This window comes from Pelophylax lessonae (genome assembly GCF_965119305.1).
Source record: "Pelophylax lessonae genome assembly, chromosome: 6".
NCBI lineage: Eukaryota > Metazoa > Chordata > Amphibia > Anura > Ranidae > Pelophylax > Pelophylax lessonae.
This window is the reverse complement of record NC_138773.1, coordinates 16,320,349-16,340,021: the sequence shown is the minus strand read 5'-3', so window position 1 is coordinate 16,340,021 and position 19,673 is coordinate 16,320,349. Positions and strand designations below refer to the sequence as shown.

The window sequence follows — 19,673 nt, the reverse complement described above, 5'->3', positions numbered from 1 at the left end:
AGGGATGGAGGCACTAGACATTTTAATGGACAATCTATGTGGCAGATCTATTCTTCCCTTGTTTGCTCTGTTACAGTCTGGGTGGAAAACACCCCTTTTAGGTCTGCCACCTGAGTTATCCATATATATATATATATATATATACACCATTCATTTTATAATTTCATTTATCTATCTATTATTAATAAATATTTTTTGAGCAATAGTTATCTAGTTTCCTCAATGATTACATTTTCTTCAAGCCCAATTAATCTTTAATATTCCTTTTCCCCTGAGACAGATATAATTCTATGTGGTATTGGAGGAAAAGGGCTGACCCGGAATTCCTGTTCCGGGGCTGCGATGAATGTACGCCGCCTTTCCCTCTTGCCTGTCTCTGCTTCTCAGCATCCAGGCGGGGGGCGGGGCTGGCCTGCTATCATCGGCGCCATGCTCGGTATGATATGTATGCGGCATCATTTGGCGTCGCGTTGTCATAACTACCGATTTCCATCAGCATCGGAGGGCGGTCCCTATGACCAGCATCCGGTCTTCTGACCGGATGTGGGCGTTAGAGTTCCGTCCATATATATCCGACGCCAACATGGCGTTGGCGTGGCTCCACATCTATACTATGGGAAATGCAGGCTGGTTACGCTATTATCTTCAATCTCTTCAATCCTCTTTGGTGTATCTTCATACACTCTTGTTGCGGTAATTTGGCTTTATTGTCACATTCCATTCTCCCTATTCACTTTTTTGCACTCCCTTTTCAGCATGATTGACTTCGGGGTGGACACATAACGTGTCTCTACCGGTTTTTCACATCTCATTATGGCTCTCGACCCCCTTCCTTTATCACTCTTTAATCTATCTCCCATAGTAATATGCTTTTCATTTCTACATCACACTACACCCTTTCACCTTCATCTGCTCCCCCTTTTCTAGAGACTGGTATTTTCATTGCACTTTTATATGATATCTCATACTTGGTCAACTTCCTTGATATCCACACCCTTGACACTTCTTTCATATGGCTCACTGCTCTATTTTTATTATATATATATTATCCTTTAAATCCGGATTAATCCTTTTATCCATGATAAAAACAATTTTTTCTTTTATCATATATTTTTTAAGAATGATTTATTTTTAAACAAAGGCTATTATATTATACAATCTCAGGAAATATAATAATTATAAATTCCTAAAAACATTTTTCCTCTGTTTTTTGTTCTTTTCTTTTTTTTTTTTTTTCTCTTTTTTTCTGATTTCAGTGTGTCTACCATATTACTCTTTAACGAGTTTTTTGGTCAATTCATCACCTTTTCATCTCATACCGGATTCTCACCTCTCTCCTGCCTCTTCCTATGTATTTGATGTGGTCCATGCCTCAGCCCCGGGTCAGGCATTTTTCGGCTCGGCCCGGCCCCTCCTCCCTAGGATTGGATCTCTTTAAACATATGACACTACTTAAGGTAGTGTACATTTTACTTATTATTCCCAACTAGATATATGTATACAATCATTCTTTCTTCCCCCCCCCCTTTTCCATACTAGTTCATAGGTCTAACTTAGATTTGTATTTATAGATACACAATCTACCTCTAAAACTCCTGATGAGTGGACGGAGGTCCACGAAACGCGTCGAGCCTACAATTACTCAGATACTTCTATTCAAGCCTCTTATATTGAAAGACCGCATAAAATAGAGAAGATTGTGTTATATTAAATCAGTTATTCATAAATCATTATTTTGGATATGTCATCAGTATATCTATTTTTATGTCAATGAATTATATTATGGTATTTATTAAGTATATTTTTGTATGTGACTGTATGTATTATCAATTGAAAATTATATATTTGTTTATGTCATCTCCTCATGGGTCCCCATGGTTTGGGTCTTAAATTGTGTAATGAAAAGTTTGTGCACCCATGAGGATTCAGGTGTCATAATAAATTTGTTATTCATAAATTATTATTGGTTATATTATTAGTGTATTTATTTTTATTTATATAATTGATATATGAATTATATTTATTGTACTTTTATATACTTTATCATGAATTAATATTTATACATTTGAATACATGCCAGCCATCCACAGCCCCATTTTGGGTCTGATATGCGATTCATGTTATTCATCCCAAGATAAGTACATGTCTAGCTGCACTCATTTAAAGTCCCACACTCCTTTCCTCTTCTGCCATATACATTATATTGTCAAAAGTATTGGGACGCCTGCCTTTACACACACATGAACTTTAATGGCATCCCAGTCTTAGTCCGTAGGGTTCAATATTGAGTTGGCCCAGCCTTTGCAGCTATAACAGCTTCAACTCTTCTGGGAAGGCTGTCCACAAGGCTTAGGTTTAGGTTTCAATATTGAACCCTACGGACTAAGACTGGGATGCCATTAAAGTTCATGTGCGTGTAAAAGCAGGCATCCTAACACTCTTGACAAAATAGTGTATATACATTTTCTTATATATATATATATACACACAGTATCTCACAAAAGTGAGTACACCCCTCACATTTCTGTAAATATTTTATTCTATCTTTTCATGTGACAACACTGAAGAAATGACACTTTGCTACAATGTAAAGTAGTGAGTGTACAGCTTGTATAACAGTGTAAATTTACTGTCCCCTCAAAATAACTCAACACACAGCCATTAATGTCTAAACCGCTGGCAACAAAAGTGAGTACACCCCTAAGTGACAATGTCCAAATTGGGCCCAATTAGCCATTTTCCCTCCCCGGTTAGGTTATGTGGGTTATATTATGTGAAACTTGTGTCTATACTTGTGTGTGTAATTTTGATGCCAGATTCAGGTTCCATCATACCCACCAAACGATGGGAGGAGTCCTGTTTGGGTCATCATCTGACCCTTTTAACCACTATACTGTATAGAGAGCAGTTATGCATCATCCATTGGCTCTGAGTAAGAGGGGATCTTTCTTTGAAAGGCGTCATCCTTTTGGAAGGTCTTCTCACACTTAGGAGTTGTCTAGTAGATCAGGCTGGACTTTGAGGTGCCCTATTTATGCTGTTGTTTGTGAGTATATCAGGAGGTGTTTGATCTCACAATTCTCAGTCCTAAAGGCGGTGGGGGACACCTGCAGCTGGAATCAGTACTGCAGCCATCTAGGTATGTAGGACTGTTTATTTTTCTTTAATCCCATGCCTCTCTTTAAGCATCTGTTGTCAAGCAAAGGTGTAACCAAATTACTTGGAGAATAAAGTATACCAGCTGGAACTTGGCCAGTCCTCCATATGAGCACCAAACACATTTTGTACGATTCCTTAGGATGTTCTTAGGTAAGAGGTATTATGAGAAAGATTGTTTATACATCTCTGGGAAGGTTCTGCATCAGATAAGATTCTTAATTTGCCTCATAAAATGAACATAAGATGTAACCTGGTCTATCTGTGCAGAAGAAGACCTCCACATTTCAGAAATGTCACCTGACCGAATGTCTGAATGGGACACATCTTCTCTGGAGTAGAGACACAGATTTGTTATTTAGTCCTTAATCTCTTGATATGTTACTTTATCTGCCAGCCAAGTGTGATGCCCTTTGAGGTGTACAGTAATTAATTATAATTTTTACTTTCTTCTCTTACCTCCACCAGAATACGGAGCAGCTGGAAGTAAAATACAAAAAAAAAGGTATTATGATTTTTATATAGCAAACTACACATGTTATTTAGGCACATATATTTGAAACTTCTTGATAAAATAATATATATATTGTGACAGGAAGTCAGGTAAATCTGTGGGTGTTGTCACAGATGGGAGATACATTTCTGCCTTGTTTAAACAATTCACCAATTACTGTCAGGTGTCGGATGCAGAGGTAGCCAGAAAGGTTTAGACCCCGTTCACACCTGGTCGCCTGACAGGTCGCCGTAGGTCGCCTGCCATAGAGAAGCTGTGGACCCGTTCTAATAGGAGCGACACAAGTCGCTCCGACTTAGAAAAAGGGTCCGGAGCTTCTTTGGGGCGACCTGGAGCGACCTGCATTGACTTCAATGTTATGAAGTCCGTGCCGGCCGCTCCGAGGTCGCGGTGCGAGCTGCGCACCGCGACCTGTGAGGTCGCCCCGGCAAGTCGGATCGCCCCAGTGTGAACGGGGTCTTAAGGACATTGGAAAGCTTCAGCTATTCAGAATGAGGCAATTAAGGCCTCTATAAGTTATCCAGAGGATGACTACTGATTGCTGCATCCTGAGGCTTTGTGCGTTAAGGAGAGCAGTGAGCTGAGAAAGACTTCTGAAGGTGAGGTGGTCTTGACTTTTTCTGTGTGAAAAGAAAACAAATAGACTATTGGTCTTCTGCTGTATGACCAGCAGTGTCTGCCCAGCAGTAGGTTGGGACAGACACCATAGGTAGGTTCCTGTGTTGTGAAGGTAGACGCCCCAAGGGGCCAGGGTTTATTTTATGTTTGTTTGATTTATGCTGTTTGGATGCTTGCACTTGTTTCCAGCAAATTGGAAGAATAAACCATAGACCGTTGTTTTCAACCACTCCTCGGCTGTCCCTCTGTGTAACGAACCGACTCAGGGGGTCAACCACACCCGCTACCGAGCCAACCCCTTACAATATATATATATATATATATATATATATATATATATATATATATATATATATATATTTTGTTAGTTTTGAGATCCTGCCCCAACATTCAGTAGGAACAGCCAATGATAAGTTCACCCTTCTGGTTCTCAAAACTGTAATGTTGAGGCTGAAGTTACAAAAAAGTTAAATCCACTCTTAATCACTTCTGGACTGGAAGGATTTTTGCCCCCTTAATGACCAGGCCATTTTTTGCGATTCAGCACTGTTATTTTAACGGAAAATTGTGCGGTCGTGTGAAGCTGTACCCAAATACAATTGATGTCCTTTTTTCCCATAAATAGAGCTTTATTTTGGTAGCATTTTAGCACCTCTGCAGTTTTTAGATTTTGCGCTACAAAGAAAAAAAGAGCAACAATTAAAAAAAAAAAAAAAAACGCCATATTTTTTACTTTCTGCTATAAAACATTCCCAATAAAAAAATTTTAAAAATGTAATTTTTTTATCAGTTTAGGCCAATTTGTATTCTGCTACATATTTTTGGTAAAAAAAATCCCAAAAAGCACATTTTATTTGGTTTGCGCAAGAGTTATAGCGTTTACAAACAACGGAATTGATTTTTGGACTTTTATTTATTTTTTTTTACTAGTAATGGCGGCGATTTTTAGCGGAACTGCGACATTTCGGCGGACAGATTGGACCCCTAACTGACATTTTTGACACTTTTTGGGGGGCCAGTGACACTACTACAGTAATCAGTGCTAAAAAATATGCACTGTTACTGTATAAATGACACTGGCAGGGAAGGGGTTAATACTGGGGGTGATCAAAGGGTTTAAATGTATGCCTCATGCTTACTTACTTACGTATGTGTGTGTGTGTGTGGGGGGGGGGGGGTTCTTCGACAGGCACAGACAAATCGCAATTTCAGCTTCTTGTTGTTTTTCTTTTTTATTACCTATTCATATTTTTACTCATTTAACATATATTTACACATTTCCCATTAAAAAACCCCTGCATAATAATAATAATAATAATAATAATAATAATAATAATAATAATAATAATAAAAAAAAACGTAGACATTTGTAAATAACTTTGCAACGCTTTGTATTGGAATCATCATTTTAATGTCACGTTAAACAGGAATAATTGCAGAATCAAATGTGTATAATTTACATGCAGTAACACTATTTATCTTTAAACTAACACTGCTCAAAAGGAAGCATGTTTTTTGTTTAGACTTGTTGTATTTTAGTGTTTAGGAATGCATAAAAAAAAAAACATTATTGCAAGACAATATCATAGAAAAAAAGCCTTGTTTGTACTTAAAAAAAAAAAAAAAAATTTTGATTGGATGCTTAACCACCTTAGCGGTAATCCCGAGCGTGACTCGGGGTTGATTTTTCATATCAGGAGCGGTAACCCCCGAGTCACGCTCGGGGTGGATTGCAGAGAGCGCAGCGGTGTTCTCTTACCTTATCCTGGCAATCCAGCGATGATCTCTCATTGCTGCGACCGCCAGCCGACAGTCCCGCCGTTCCTCCGTCCCTCCGTCGGTACGATCACTTCCTAGTTCCGTTCCCTGCAGCAGCAATGCTGCATGGGAGCGGAACTAGGGAGGGAAATTAAAAAAAAAAAAAAAAAAAAACGTTGCAAAAAAAAAAAAACACACTTTATATGCATATATATATATATATATATATATATATGCATATATATATATATATATACACCGGTATATATATATATATATATATATATATATATATATATATATATATATATATGCATATATATATATATATATATATATATATATATATATATATATATATATGCATATATATATATATATATATATGCATATATATATATATATATATATATATATAATATGCACACACACACATATATATATATATATATATATATATATATATATATATATATATATATATATATATAAAATTATATTATATGCACACACACACATATATATATATAAAATTATATTATATGCACACACACATATATATATATATATATATATATATATATATATATATATATATATATATATATATATATATATATAAAATTATATTATTGATTCAATTATAATTCATGCGTTATATATTATATATATGTGTGTATATATACATACGCCAAATTTCCATGAAAAGAATTGTACCGCTTTTGGTATATAATTCCAGACCTAATCATACCGCCAGGGAGGTTAACCACTTTAAGACCGGAGGATTTTCCTGCCCAACGTCCAGGTCACTTTTTTCAACTTGGCACTTTACTGACTTTAAATGACAATTGCGCGGTCATGCAAAGCTGTACCCAAACTAAATTTACGTCCTTTCTTTCCCATAAACAGAGCTTTCTTTTGGTGGTATTTGATCACCTGTGCACTTTTCATTTTTTGCGATATTAATAAAAAAATAGCGGAAATTTTGCGAAAAATTGAAATTTTCTACTTTGACAGTTAAAAAATATCCAATATATTCAATTTTTGTCATATATTTAGGCCAAAATGTATTTAGCTACATGTCTTTGACAAAAAAATTCTCAATGAGCGTATTTTTATCCACTTTAATACCGGAAGATTTTACCCCATTCCTGACAGGCCATATTTTGCGATTCGGCACTGCGTTATTTTAAAGGACAATTGCGCAGTCATGCGATGCTGTACCCAAATTAAATTTATGTCTTTTTTTCCCCACAAATAGAGCTTTCTTTTAGTGGTATTTGATCACCTGTGAGATTTTTAATTTTTGAAAAAAAGAGCGACAATTTTGAAAAAAAAAAAACAATATTTTTCATATTCTGCTATATGACAAAACATTTTTTACATTTTTTATTTAAAAATCAAAATTTTTGAACATTTTTGGCCAATTTGTTTTCTGCTACATATTTTTGGTAAAAAAAAATCACAATAAGCGTATTTTGATTGGTTTGCCCAAAGGTTTTACTAACTACGGGAAAGATTTATGTCATTTTTATTGTTTATTTATTTGTTACTAGTAATGGTGGCGATCTGCGATTTTTTTTTGACATTTGTGACACTTTTGGGGGGGATCAGTGACATTACTACAGTAATCAGTGCTAAAAATATGCACTGTTATTGTAATAATGACACTGGCAGGGAAGGGGTTAACACTGTTGGTCATCAAGGGGTTAAATGTGTGCCTCATGCTTACAGACGTGTGTGGGGGGAGGGGATTGTGTGACACAGACACAGATCGCAGGTTCAGCTATGCTGAGTCTTGTTATCTGTCCCTGCCTGTCACATAGGAGATCTGCCGGATTTCCTCACTCGATCCCCAACGATCGGGGAAGAGAGGCGGTGATCACCACCTCTCCTCCCCTGGCCCAACTCCCGCTGTGTCTAAAAACAACAGGAGCGAGCCTCCGGCAGCATGCGCATGCCGCCGCGAGAGGCAGGTATCTGGCAGCGTAAGTCTGCGTCGCCAGACCCAGCCAAGCCGCTCTCCTGCAGTAGCAGCCAGCAACGTGAGCGGTCGGCAAGTGGATAAAACGAGCCCATGAGGTCTTGACATTTTGTTAATACCAATGACAGAATTGTTTATTTCATTCTATAATAAACCTCTTTCATGTGTGATGCACTTTAATTAAATTGCAAATCATTTTAAGAATTTTTCAAGCTCACCTTCACCAGACGGCTCATCAGCAGCTGAAAGCAAAATTAAGACACAACACTCTTAGCTAGCTTTTTTCTCATAATAAAAATACAACATTTATTGATTTTTTTAACAATTTTATTAATATTATTATAATTCTAAAAAGTGTTTTGTGATTTTTTCTTCTGCTGATTGTGTTTATGGTAATATACACTCACCGGCCCCTTTATTAGGTACATCTGTTCAATTGCTTGGTAACACTCAAAATTGCTAATCAGCCAATCACATGGCAGCATTTAGGCATCTAGACATGGTGAAGACAACTTGCTGAAGTTCAAAGCGAGCATTAGAATGGGGAAGAAAGGGGATTTAAGCGAGAGAATGGTGGCGGGTGCCACTCCTGCCAGCTAAGAACAGGAAACTGAGGCAACAATTTGCACAGGCTCACCAAAATTGGACAATAGAAGATTGGAAAAATGCTGCTTGGTCTCGATTTCAGCTGCGACATTCAGATGGTAGGGTCAGAATTAGGCGTAAAATAACATGAAAGTATGGATCCTTCCTGCTTTCAAGGTCTTACCTTGCCCTCCTGTTGGCAGCCATCTTGGACATGTGCAGTCTTCTGTTCTCCGTGTTCCTCCGTGTATGACCTGGCTTGTCTGATGACTCTCCTGGCTCTCGACCCGGCATCAGCAGACAACCCGGCATCAGCAGGCTACCTGCTTCTGGATGACTACCCGATTCTGGACTTGACCCTGGCTTGTTCCTGCTCTCATTTCCTTGCTGCTGTGTATTTATTGTTGTTTGCTCCAATAAACTGCTTTTTTTTACCTGCATCTCCGTGTTGTCTGGTTTCCCAAAACCCTGACACCTGCCTTGTATCAACAGTTCAGGCTGGTGGTGGTTGTGTAATGGTGTGGGGGATATTTTTTCGGCCTGCTTTGGGCCCCTTAGTACCATTTGAGCATCGTGTAAACGCCACGGCCTACCTGAGTATTGTTGGTGACCATGTCCATCCCTTTATGACTACAGTGTCCCCATCTTCTGATGGCTCCTCCCAGCAGGATAATGCACCATGTCACAAAGCCCCAATCATCTCACCACTGGTTTCTTCACCATGACAATGAGGTCAGAGTACTCCAATGGCCTCAACACTCACCACATCTCATCCAATAGAGCACCTTTGGGATGTGACAGAAACAAATCTGCAGCAAACAAATCTGCAGCAAACAAATCTGCAGCAACTGCGTGATACTATCAAAATCTCTGAGGAATGTTTCCAACCCATTGTTGTATCTATGCCACAAGAATGAAGGCAGTTGTGAAGGCAAAAGTGGGTTTACCCACAGGGCCGGGACAAGGGGTGGGCAGGAGGGACGGTTGCCCTTGGTGCAAAGGTTTATTGCAGGGATGGGGGGGGCGCCTTGACCCTAACCCAAAGGGAAAGGGGGGGCGCAGTTTTGGATCCTTGCCCTGGGCGCTGGATGACCTTGTCCCGGCACTGCCAACCCGTTCCTAGCAAGGGGTACCTAATAAAATGGCCGGTAAGTGTATGTTTATCTGTTTTTTTTTTTTTTGTCAATTACTTACAGTTTGTCAGGTTGTGCAGCTACTAAAATTAGGCAGAGGTAATATATCTAATTTTATACAAATAAAGGAATAAATATCATAGCAAAACTAGAGTAGCATGTCATTTATTCTACATTAACCTTTTATATTTTTCTTTAACTTTATTGTTCTGTTAATTACCTTTTTATAGTTAAAAAATACATTTAATGTAAAATAGTGCAAAATTCTAAGACTTGATAATATGAAAAGTGCGAGTTGTAGAGTAAGAAAAGCATCTAAGTGTCTTGCTTATAATAATTAATGGAGGTAAAAGGGAATAACCCCTTTTGCATAAGCATTGTTATAAAAAAGTTTTATTAATAAATAACATTAAATGTACACAGTTACATGTATAAGACATGTTAGATATTTAAAAAATACTTTTTATTTTGAATAGGTCTTACCTCTCCGATAGATAGGTCCAAAAGTCAGACTTCTCACATTATTAATGCTGCCCAATGCAGATCTAAAGGAAGCACATCTCTGAAATAAAAATAGGAAATCATATTTTTACACAGAAACAATTATAGAGATGTTTGCTGGACTAATTGGTAAAAGAGTATTCAACTTATTAAAATATTTCATTTTACTTGTTCTTGTAAACTCACAAAATCTAAAGAAAAGACTTCTAAATTTAGATGGGAATGTAACTTTAACGGAATCCAGACACCCCGACTGGGTATCTCTGCCAAGAACCTGCTTCCTAAGCAATCTGGAACACAAGATCTGTGAATCTGGCTATAGTTACCCCAATAAATCGACAGTACAAGTTTTGGAGTGAAACCAGAATGAACTGTTTATTGAACCAACTTACAGACTTTTATACACTTGAGAAGTATTTCAGTGACCAGTCAAATATTTACCCAAAACATCACACAATGGTTAGCTAACGAGGTAGGGCTGACCATAATATCATTAACATGCCAATTAACTGAACACTTAAATCAGCCTAGGCGGAATGCACAGAATGCTAGCCGGCAAACAGTAGATGAAACAATTAACCACCTGAACAATCAGGGATCTCATTCTAGGTTAGACCCACCGGCATCGAGCTCCCAAAGAACAATAGACATTATTAAATTGTAAACACATCCCCACAGTAGATAATAGGTTGTTGTGTGAAAGACAGGTGGCTTGAGTTGATGATATTACCAATAAGGATTGCTCCACACAGACAGTGGCCAGGAGTCTAGCCTGCAGTCCTCTCCCAAGTGAAAGAGGCCCCTCACTCTTTCAACACAAACCACACATATAGAACCCAGGATAACCGGGGTAACACCAAATGCTGAGTCGAGTGTGGTTGTACAGCGAGTCTGATTAATGCAGACCCAACTGGGGTTCTTGGTCACCCTGTGCCCCTAGTAGACACAGGGTGACTTACACATAAGAGGGGCCTAGGGAGCTGGACAAGGAGTCTCCCAACCTCCCTAAAGCTATCTGGGTTTCACAAGCCCCCCAACCAAAGTGACTCACGTCACAGTAACATAATCCAGTAAAAGGTTAGAGGAGTATTGTGATAAGCCTGGTACACACCGAGCTGCTGTACTAACCAGCCGACATTAGTACAGTGATCTCCCCTGCTGAGTTGTTGTGCTCTGACAGGGGGACGGCCCCCAGACAGAACACTCTGATCATCGGCTGCTGGTTTTTCAGATCGTCCTGGATTTTCTAAAAAGAAAACTTAACATAGTTTTTTTTTTTTTTTGGTGCCCCGTGTGGGGAACAAACTCAACATATTTACATAGTTAGTGAGGTTGAAAAACGGACACCAGTCCATCCAGTTCAACCTATGATGTGTGTGTGTTTGCTGTTAACCGTACATTGTATACCCCTGTATGTTGTGGTCTTTAAGGTGCCCATCTAATAGTTTTTTTTAAACTATTGATGCTCCCTGCTGATACCACTGCTTGTAGAAGAGAATTCCACATCCTTACCGCTCTGACAGTAAAAAACCCCTTAAATAGTTTAAGGTTAAACTGCTTTTCTTCTAGTTTTAGTTAGTGGCCCCGTGTCTTATTGAATTCCCTTTCTCTGAAAAGTTTGTTCCCTATGCTAGGGTTGCCAGTACAGTATTTGTACATCGATATCATATCCCCTCTCAAGCGTCTCTTCTCCAGAGAGAATAAGTTCAATGCTTGTAGTCTTTCCTCATATGTCCTCTATTCCCCTAATTATCTTTGTTGCCCTTCTCTGGACTCTCTCCAGTTCCAGCACATCCTTCCTGAGGACCGGTGCCCAGAACTGGATGGCATATTCAAGATGTGGCCGGACCAGAGTCTTGTAAAGTGGGAGAATAATCTCTCCCTTTTTTATACATGCCAGTATTCTGCTAGCTTTGCTTTCAGAAGCTTGGCATCGCATGCCATTGCTAAGCTTGTTGTCTACTAGGAAACCCAGGTCCTTTTCCATCAGAGATTCACCCAGAGGGCCCCCCTAGCGAGTAACTTGCGTTCGTATTTCTGACACCCAAGTGCATTACCTTACATTTTTCAACGTTAAACCTCATTTGCCATGTAGTTGCCCACCTCATTTTTTTGTTCAGGACTTCTTGTAAGGTTTCCACGTCCTGCACAGAAGTGTTTGGCCTGCTTAGCTTAGTATTGTCCGCAAATGCCGAGATTGTGCTGGATATCCCATCCTCTCAGTCGTATATGAATAAATTAAACAGGATTGGTCCCAGGACGGATCCTTGGGGTACCCCACTTTCCACCCCCCATTAATCCGAGTACTTCCAAATTATTACCACCCTCTGGACTCGCCCCCTGGAGCCAGCTTTCAATCCAGGTACTCACCCTATGGTCCATACCTACGTACCTTAGTTTGTACAGTAACACTGAATATTAATATCATATTTTCATCTCTCTCCAACATTTCACACCCTAAAAAAATGCGAACTTGCGAATGCCAATAAAAATGGCAATACGTTCTTGATGAATTGTAAATCTATTTGCCTTTTTTCTATATTTTTTAGACAGTACATTCAAATTGCGCTGACATTTATAACTAATTTCATCATTCCCTTTTCTAATGCTTTTTCCATTAGTTTACCAATGGAAATGATAGTTTTTGCCACATAAAGACAGTGCACTGCAATGTCCCCTCCACTGTTACACAATATTATTATTATCCTTATTATTATGATGAGGTGCTGCACAGAGAACACTAAGCTATTCACATCAGTTTTTCCACTAGAGGAGCTTGCACTCTAATGTCCCATCACAATACATGAAACCTAATTATCTCCCAGTATACATTAAATAGTGAACTGTTTAACTTGCCAAAACATTTGCATTTTTTTTTTTTTTAGTCTGTCTTTGTGATTCACCCACTTCTGCCACACTACATAGTTACAGGGTATATTCCTACTTTCTATTTTAGAGTTTCTGGTTTTAGCATCCTATCTTTAGTGCTAACCTGCTCAATAGATACTGTGGATAAAATAATTATTTTATCTTTAAAGAAATGAAGGGTCTATAACAGGGATCTCAAAACTACGGCCCTCCAGCTGTTGCAGAACTACACGTCCCATGAGGCATTGTAAAACTCTGACATTCACAGACATGACTAGGCATGATGGGAATTGTAGTTCCTGGACAACTGGAGGGCCATAGTTTGGAGACCCCTGGTCTATAACTTTTCAATTATAGAGACAGAATATCAATCAAAAATCCAGAAAAAAACACATGATACAAATGTTATAATTTGGGTTGCAATTCAGTGAGTAAAATAAGTGATTGCTCCAAAAGCAAAACATGACTTAGTACTTGGTGGAGAAACCCTTGTTGGCAAGCACAAAAGTAAGATGGTTCCTATAGTGAGTTACCAGAATTGCACACATCTCAGGAGGGATTTTGGTCTACTTTTCTTTACAGATCTCTTCTAAATCCTTAAGGTTTCTTGGCTGTCACTTAGCAACTCGAAGTTTCAGCTCCGTCCATAAATTTACTATAGGATTAAGGTCTGGAGACTGGCTAGGACACTCTATGATGTTAATGTGCTTTTTATTGAGCCACTCTTGTGTTTTGGGTTATTGTCATGCTGAAAGACCCTTCCATGACCCATCTTCAGTGTTCTGGCTGAGGGAAGAAGGTTCACATCCAAGATTTTACAATACATGGCTCTGTCCATTGGCCCCTCAATGCAGCAAAGTCGGTCTGTACCTTTGGCAGAGAAACAGCCCCAATGCATAATGTTTCCACCACCATGCTTGACTGTAGAGATGGTGTTCTTAGGATCATAGTCAACATTTTTCTTCCTCCAAACACAGTGAGTCCCCCTCCTCAAGAAGGCACATGTACAGCCATGCCAATGAACATCTAAATGATTCAGAGAAGGATTAGGAGAAGGTACTGTGGTCTGATGAGACCAAATTGAGCTCTTTGGCATTAACACGACTCTCCATATTTGGAAGAAGAAAAATGCTGACTATGACCCTAAGAACTATTGCTACAGTCAAGCACAGAGGTGGAAACATTATGCTTTGGGGATGTTTCTCTGCTAAAGGTACAGGCTGACTTTGCTGCATTCAGGGGCCAATGGACAGTGCCGTGTATTGTAAAATCTTGGATGAGAACCTTCTTCCCTCAGCCAGAACACTGAAGATGGCTAGTGGATTGGTCTTCCAGCATGACAATGACCCATACGATACTGCCAAGGCAACGAAGTAGTGGATCAAGAAGAAGCACATTAACCACTTAAGCCCCAGAAGATTTTACCCCCTTCCTGACTATGGCCTATTCTGCGAAGCGGCGCTGCATCACTTTAACGGACAATTGCGCGGTCGTGCGACGCTGTACCTAAACGAATTTGACGTCCCTTTTTTCCCACAAACAGAGCTTTCTTTTGGTGGTATTTGATCACCTGTGTGATTTTTTGATCATGCGCTATAAACAAAAAAAGAGCGTAAATTTTGCAAAAATAACAATATTTTTGACATTTTTTTATATGAAATTCCCCAAAAAAAATATAAAAATCAAAAGTTTTTAACATTTTAGGCCAATTTGTTTTATGCTACATATTTTTGGTAAAAAAAAAAAAATCGCAAAAAGCGTATTTTGATTGGTTTGCGCAAAAGTTATTGCGTTTACTAACTAAGGGAAAGATTTTTGTCATTTTTGTTGTTTTTTTTAACGTGTAATTGTGGCGATCTGCGATTTTTTTTGCGGGACTGCGACATTGCGACGGACAGATCGGACCCTTGACTGACATTTTTGACACTTTTGGGGTTACCAGTGACATTACAACAGTAATCAGTGCTATACATATGCACTGTTACTGTAAAAATGACACTGGCAAGGGGTTAACTTTATTTAAGAGGGAGGGGTTAAGTGTGTCCCTAGGGGCGTGATTCTAACTGTGATTGGCTGTGGCTAGTGATGTAAGAACAGTGATCAACGGTCCTACATAGCAGAACCGTATGATCACTATTCTTACACAGGGGAGAATGACAGGCGGCTTTGTTTACATTAGCTGCCTGCCTTTCTCCCGGTGTAACGGATGATCGCGAGTGACCGGCGGACACTGGGTCAACGTGCATACGCGCGGGGGGGTCCGTGACCGAGCGAGAGCGCGCATCCGGCAGTGCGCGCTCGCTCCCCAGAGCCTCACAGGCTAGCGACGTAGATTTACGTTGCTTTGCCTGTGAGCGGCTGACTGCCGACGTAAATAGACGTTAGACAGTCAGCAAGTGGTTAAGGTCATGGAGTGGCCATGTCAGTCTCCAGGTCTTAATCCTACAGAAAATTTATGGAGGGAGCCGAAACGTTGAGTTGTCAAGAGACAGCCAAGAAACCTTAAAGATTTAGAGAAGATCTGTAAAGAAGAGTGGACCAAAATTTGTCCTGAGATGTGTGCAAACCTGGTCACCAACTACAAGAAACGTCCTACCTCTGTGCTTGCCATAAAGTTTTTCTCCACCAAGTTGGTATTCATGTTTTGCTTGGGGATCAAATAATTATTTTGAACCGCAACTTAATTTATAGCATTTGTTTTATGTGTTTTTTTTTTCTGGATTTTTGATTGATATTCTGTCTCTATCATTTAAAATACACCTATGATAAAAATGACAGACCCTTTCCTTTCTTTGTAAGTGGGCAAACTTAAAAAATCTGCAGGGGATCAAAAAATTATTTTCCCCACTGTAATTGACCCACAACATTACTATAATATCTCATTGCCCAACTTTTAGGCAAGTGACAATGAAACAACTGAATCACCCAAGCGCTCACTCCGATGGGACTACTGGGCGTGCCGCTCTCCTCAGGCGGGGAACTCCTAACAGAAGTGCATGTGAAAGAGAAAAGGAGGCGCAAACACCTAGTGCATTACCTTTGGACACCTTAAAAACTTTTTATTAAAATGCCAAAAACATACTCACCGACATGAAGAGCAAAAATCAGAGCTCTGAGGAAGGGAGCGTGCCTCCCGAGACACGTCAGCGGTCCAATTACAGGGACGATTACTTCCACATGTGGTGGACTCATCAATGTGATTTTTGCTCTTCATGTCGGTGAGTATGTTTTTGGCATTTTAATAAAAAGTTTTTAAGGTGTCCAAGGGTAATGCACTAGGTGTTTGCTCCTCCTTTTCTCTTTCACATGCAGGTGACAATGAAAGTTGTAATGGTAAAAAAAGTAACGGTGGAGTTGTCCTTCTGGCTGTGCAGTGTGACAGGAGTTCATAGGGTTTATACACCACAAGATTAGCCAACCAGATCAGAAAAATGTATCAGTTTTGATTCTGCATTTCACTGTTTTCCTGAGATTTCAACTTTAAAATAAAGAAATGTATGTTGACAATGGATACTCACCGGTGAGCAGTCGTTGCTGAAGCGGTCACACAAGCCAACCTCACAGTGCAAATAAATTTGATTGTAGCCATCCAGAAATGAAAAGGCTTGAAGTGAAAACCGACCTTTAAGGGACACTCCATTTTCCAGTACAGTGATTGTTTGATCATTCTTGTTGGGGCATCTAAAAGTATTATGATTAGACTGGGATTATAATATTGTCAATGCTTAATTTAGAAATAAAAGTAATTTCCGTTAATGAATATCATCACAACTGCAACAAATTTTCAGATTTTTGTGTTGTTATCTATATTTTTTTTTTTTTATTGTTTTAAATCAAAAAAGAATGAGCTCAATATTTCATGAAATTGATTTTACTGGAAAATGAATAGTTTCATGTTAGCCAACATCTTACTAAAATTGCTCTGTAACCACTTTAAGACCGGAAGGATTTGCCCCCTTAATGACCAGGCCACTTTTTTCAACTTGGCACTGTGTGAGTTTAACAGACAATTGCGCGGTCGTGCGACGCTGTACTCAAACGAAATTTGCGTCCTTTTTTTCTCACGCATAGAGATTTATTTTGGTGGTATTTGATCACCTCTGCAATTTCTATTTTTTGCGCTATACACAAAAAAAGAGCAAGAATTCTGAAAAAAAAAAAAATCAATATTTTTCACATTCTGCTATATAACATCCCCCCCCCCCCCCCCCAAAAAAAAAAATAAATAAAAATGTAACATTTTAGGCCAATTTTTTTTCTGGTACATATTTTTGGTAAAAAAAAACGCAAGAGGCGTATTTTGATTGGTTTGCACAAAAGTTATTGCGTCTACTAACTACAGGAAATATTTAGGTCATTTTTATTTATTTATTTTTTTTTACTAGTAATGGCGGTGATCTGCAATTTTTTTGTGGGACTGCAAAATTGCGGCGGACAGATCGGACCCTTGACTGACATTTTTGACACTTTTGGGGGGGACCAGTGACATTACTATAGTAATCAGTGATAAAAATATGCACTGTTACTGTAATAATGACACTGGCAGGGAAGGGGTTAACATTGTGGGTGATCAAGGGGTTAAATGTGAGCCTAGGGGAGTGTTTCTAACTGTGGGGGGGTGTGGCCTGTTGAATGAGCATAGAGACATGTAATCCTATATAGTAGGATCACAGGGGCTCTATGATCATTCCAGCAAGAAGAACGGTCAGCTGTGTTCACAACAGCTGACCGTCCTTCTTTCTCAGTGGGGAACGATCGCGGGTGTCAGACGACAATTGGAGCCGCCTGCCCGCTGCATTGGCTTCCCCACTGACTAGCGGCGGCGCACGCTCGCTCCCTAGCCTCCTGCTCGTGACCGCCGTACAGTTACGGTGATTCGCGCAGGAGCGGCTACCTGCTGCAGTACATCTGCGGCAGCCGGCGGTTGGTTGGAAAGAGCTTAATTTCAAGTTCTACACTGCAAGCTAAGATTAGTGGGAAAAAAGTGGGCAATTTGAAGGTATCTGTGATAAGGAGGAACTTTAAGGCTAGATGTGGGTTTCCCCGCTCTCAATGGAGCCGATTCACACATCTCTGTGGTGGCTGTGGTCCGGATTGCACATGGGGTCCTGTGTGTCTTTGGCTCTGTTTTAGGTCCGGTTTCAGGCAGAAATTTGGGCCTGATTCACCCCTGAAATGGAGAACAAACTGGGGGAACCCTCTCTTTTTCTCTACTTATCGGGATGATGGCCACTGACACTAGTAACTAGGTGATGGGATTGCAAGTCTCCTGGAGAACAGGGATGCACCGGACCCCTGCTGTGAGCCACATCGGTATTTGGTGTGAACCCAGCCTTAAGAACACCCAATTACTCTGGGCACTGACCTTATCATGTAGATGAGGCCATACACTTCCTGTTACTTTAAAATAATATCTGTGCAATGTTAGCATTGCCACTGCCGGGTCATATCTGTCAGCAAAAAAAAAGCTCTTCAATGGGATGTGTTTTTTTGACAGCCCATTGAGATAAAAGTTCTTTGATAAGACTCCGGCATTAATGTTCTCACTTGACAGGTGAGTGTTCGAAAGTGTTTTGTGCACAAATATGAAGTCCATTCATTGGTTAAAAAAAAATACAAAATAATTTCAGACTTCTTGTCCTTCCACTTTTTTTGTGGTTTAATGATCTTTATTTTTGAGTAGAAAGACGGGTAGTGGCGTAACGCATGGAGGTAGAGCCAGGTAAGGTCACTCTCAGACTGGATCATGCCTTCTCAGAACCTATGTGAGAGCCTATACAGGCAATTCTTTATGCTGTTTTTCATTTTATGAAATGTGAGTTGTTTTAAAAGCGATTTGCTGTTCAAAAAATGACATGGATGTTAACAGACCACTGTTGGTCCTCAGCCTCTACATATCGTGGCCTCTACCTATACCTGGCATACAGGTGGCACCTCTATGGAATTATAGGTGGTCGACACCTCCTCGGGTAGTCATAGTGTTATGGGTTGGGGGGGAGTCGGGGCGGCCGCTCTCCCCTTCGGGGCGAAGTAAGTTCCCATGGCGGCGATATGCAATTTTTAGCGTGACTGTAACATTGTGGCAGGCAGATCGGACTCCTAAATGACATTTTAGACACTTTTGGGGGGACCAGTGACATTACAACAGTAATCTGTGCTAAAAATATGCATTGTTACTGTAATAATAGAACTGGCAGGGAAGGGGTTAACTCAGGGGTGATCAAAGGGGGTAAGTGTGTCCCTAGGGGGTGTTTTCTAGTCACGTGCCCCCAGGAGCACTGCTGTGAACTGCCATACAGGTACGGCGATTTGCGCAGCTGAGCCAGCCTGCCGCAGTATAACCCTCATGGGTTCCTATTGTATAACTGAAGTCAAGTGCAGGGGGTAGCAACCAACCACATAACCAATATCATGATGATGGGAACCCCGTGACCCTCATCATTTTTTGCTTTCATACATCACAAAAGAAAAACATTTAATAAAAATAATAAAAAAAAGGGGGGTAAGGCATACATACTGTAAAATATCTCATTCTGTGGAGGTATAATGCTTAGTA

The 19,673-nt window shown here is 39.7% G+C and overlaps 2 protein-coding genes across 2 annotated transcripts in view; both read right to left on the bottom strand.

Moving 5' to 3' along the window:
• LOC309558454 (uncharacterized protein) overlaps positions 1-19,673 on the bottom strand; it is a gene marked incomplete at its 3' end in the record, with an annotated part of 200,033 nt that overhangs the window by 91,764 nt on the left and 88,596 nt on the right. The window lies entirely within an intron of this gene.
• The window catches only part of LOC309557489 (uromodulin-like), a 78,981-nt gene that overhangs the window by 13,868 nt on the left and 45,440 nt on the right, over positions 1-19,673 (bottom strand). Inside the window, exons 8-10 of the mRNA XM_082260214.1 lie at positions 16,636-16,798; positions 10,232-10,310; positions 3,616-3,636 (exon numbers count right to left, since the gene is read on the bottom strand). Coding sequence (XP_082116340.1) covers positions 3,616-3,636; positions 10,232-10,310; positions 16,636-16,798 — 263 coding nt within the window. The remainder of the gene's footprint in view (positions 1-3,615; positions 3,637-10,231; positions 10,311-16,635; positions 16,799-19,673) is intronic.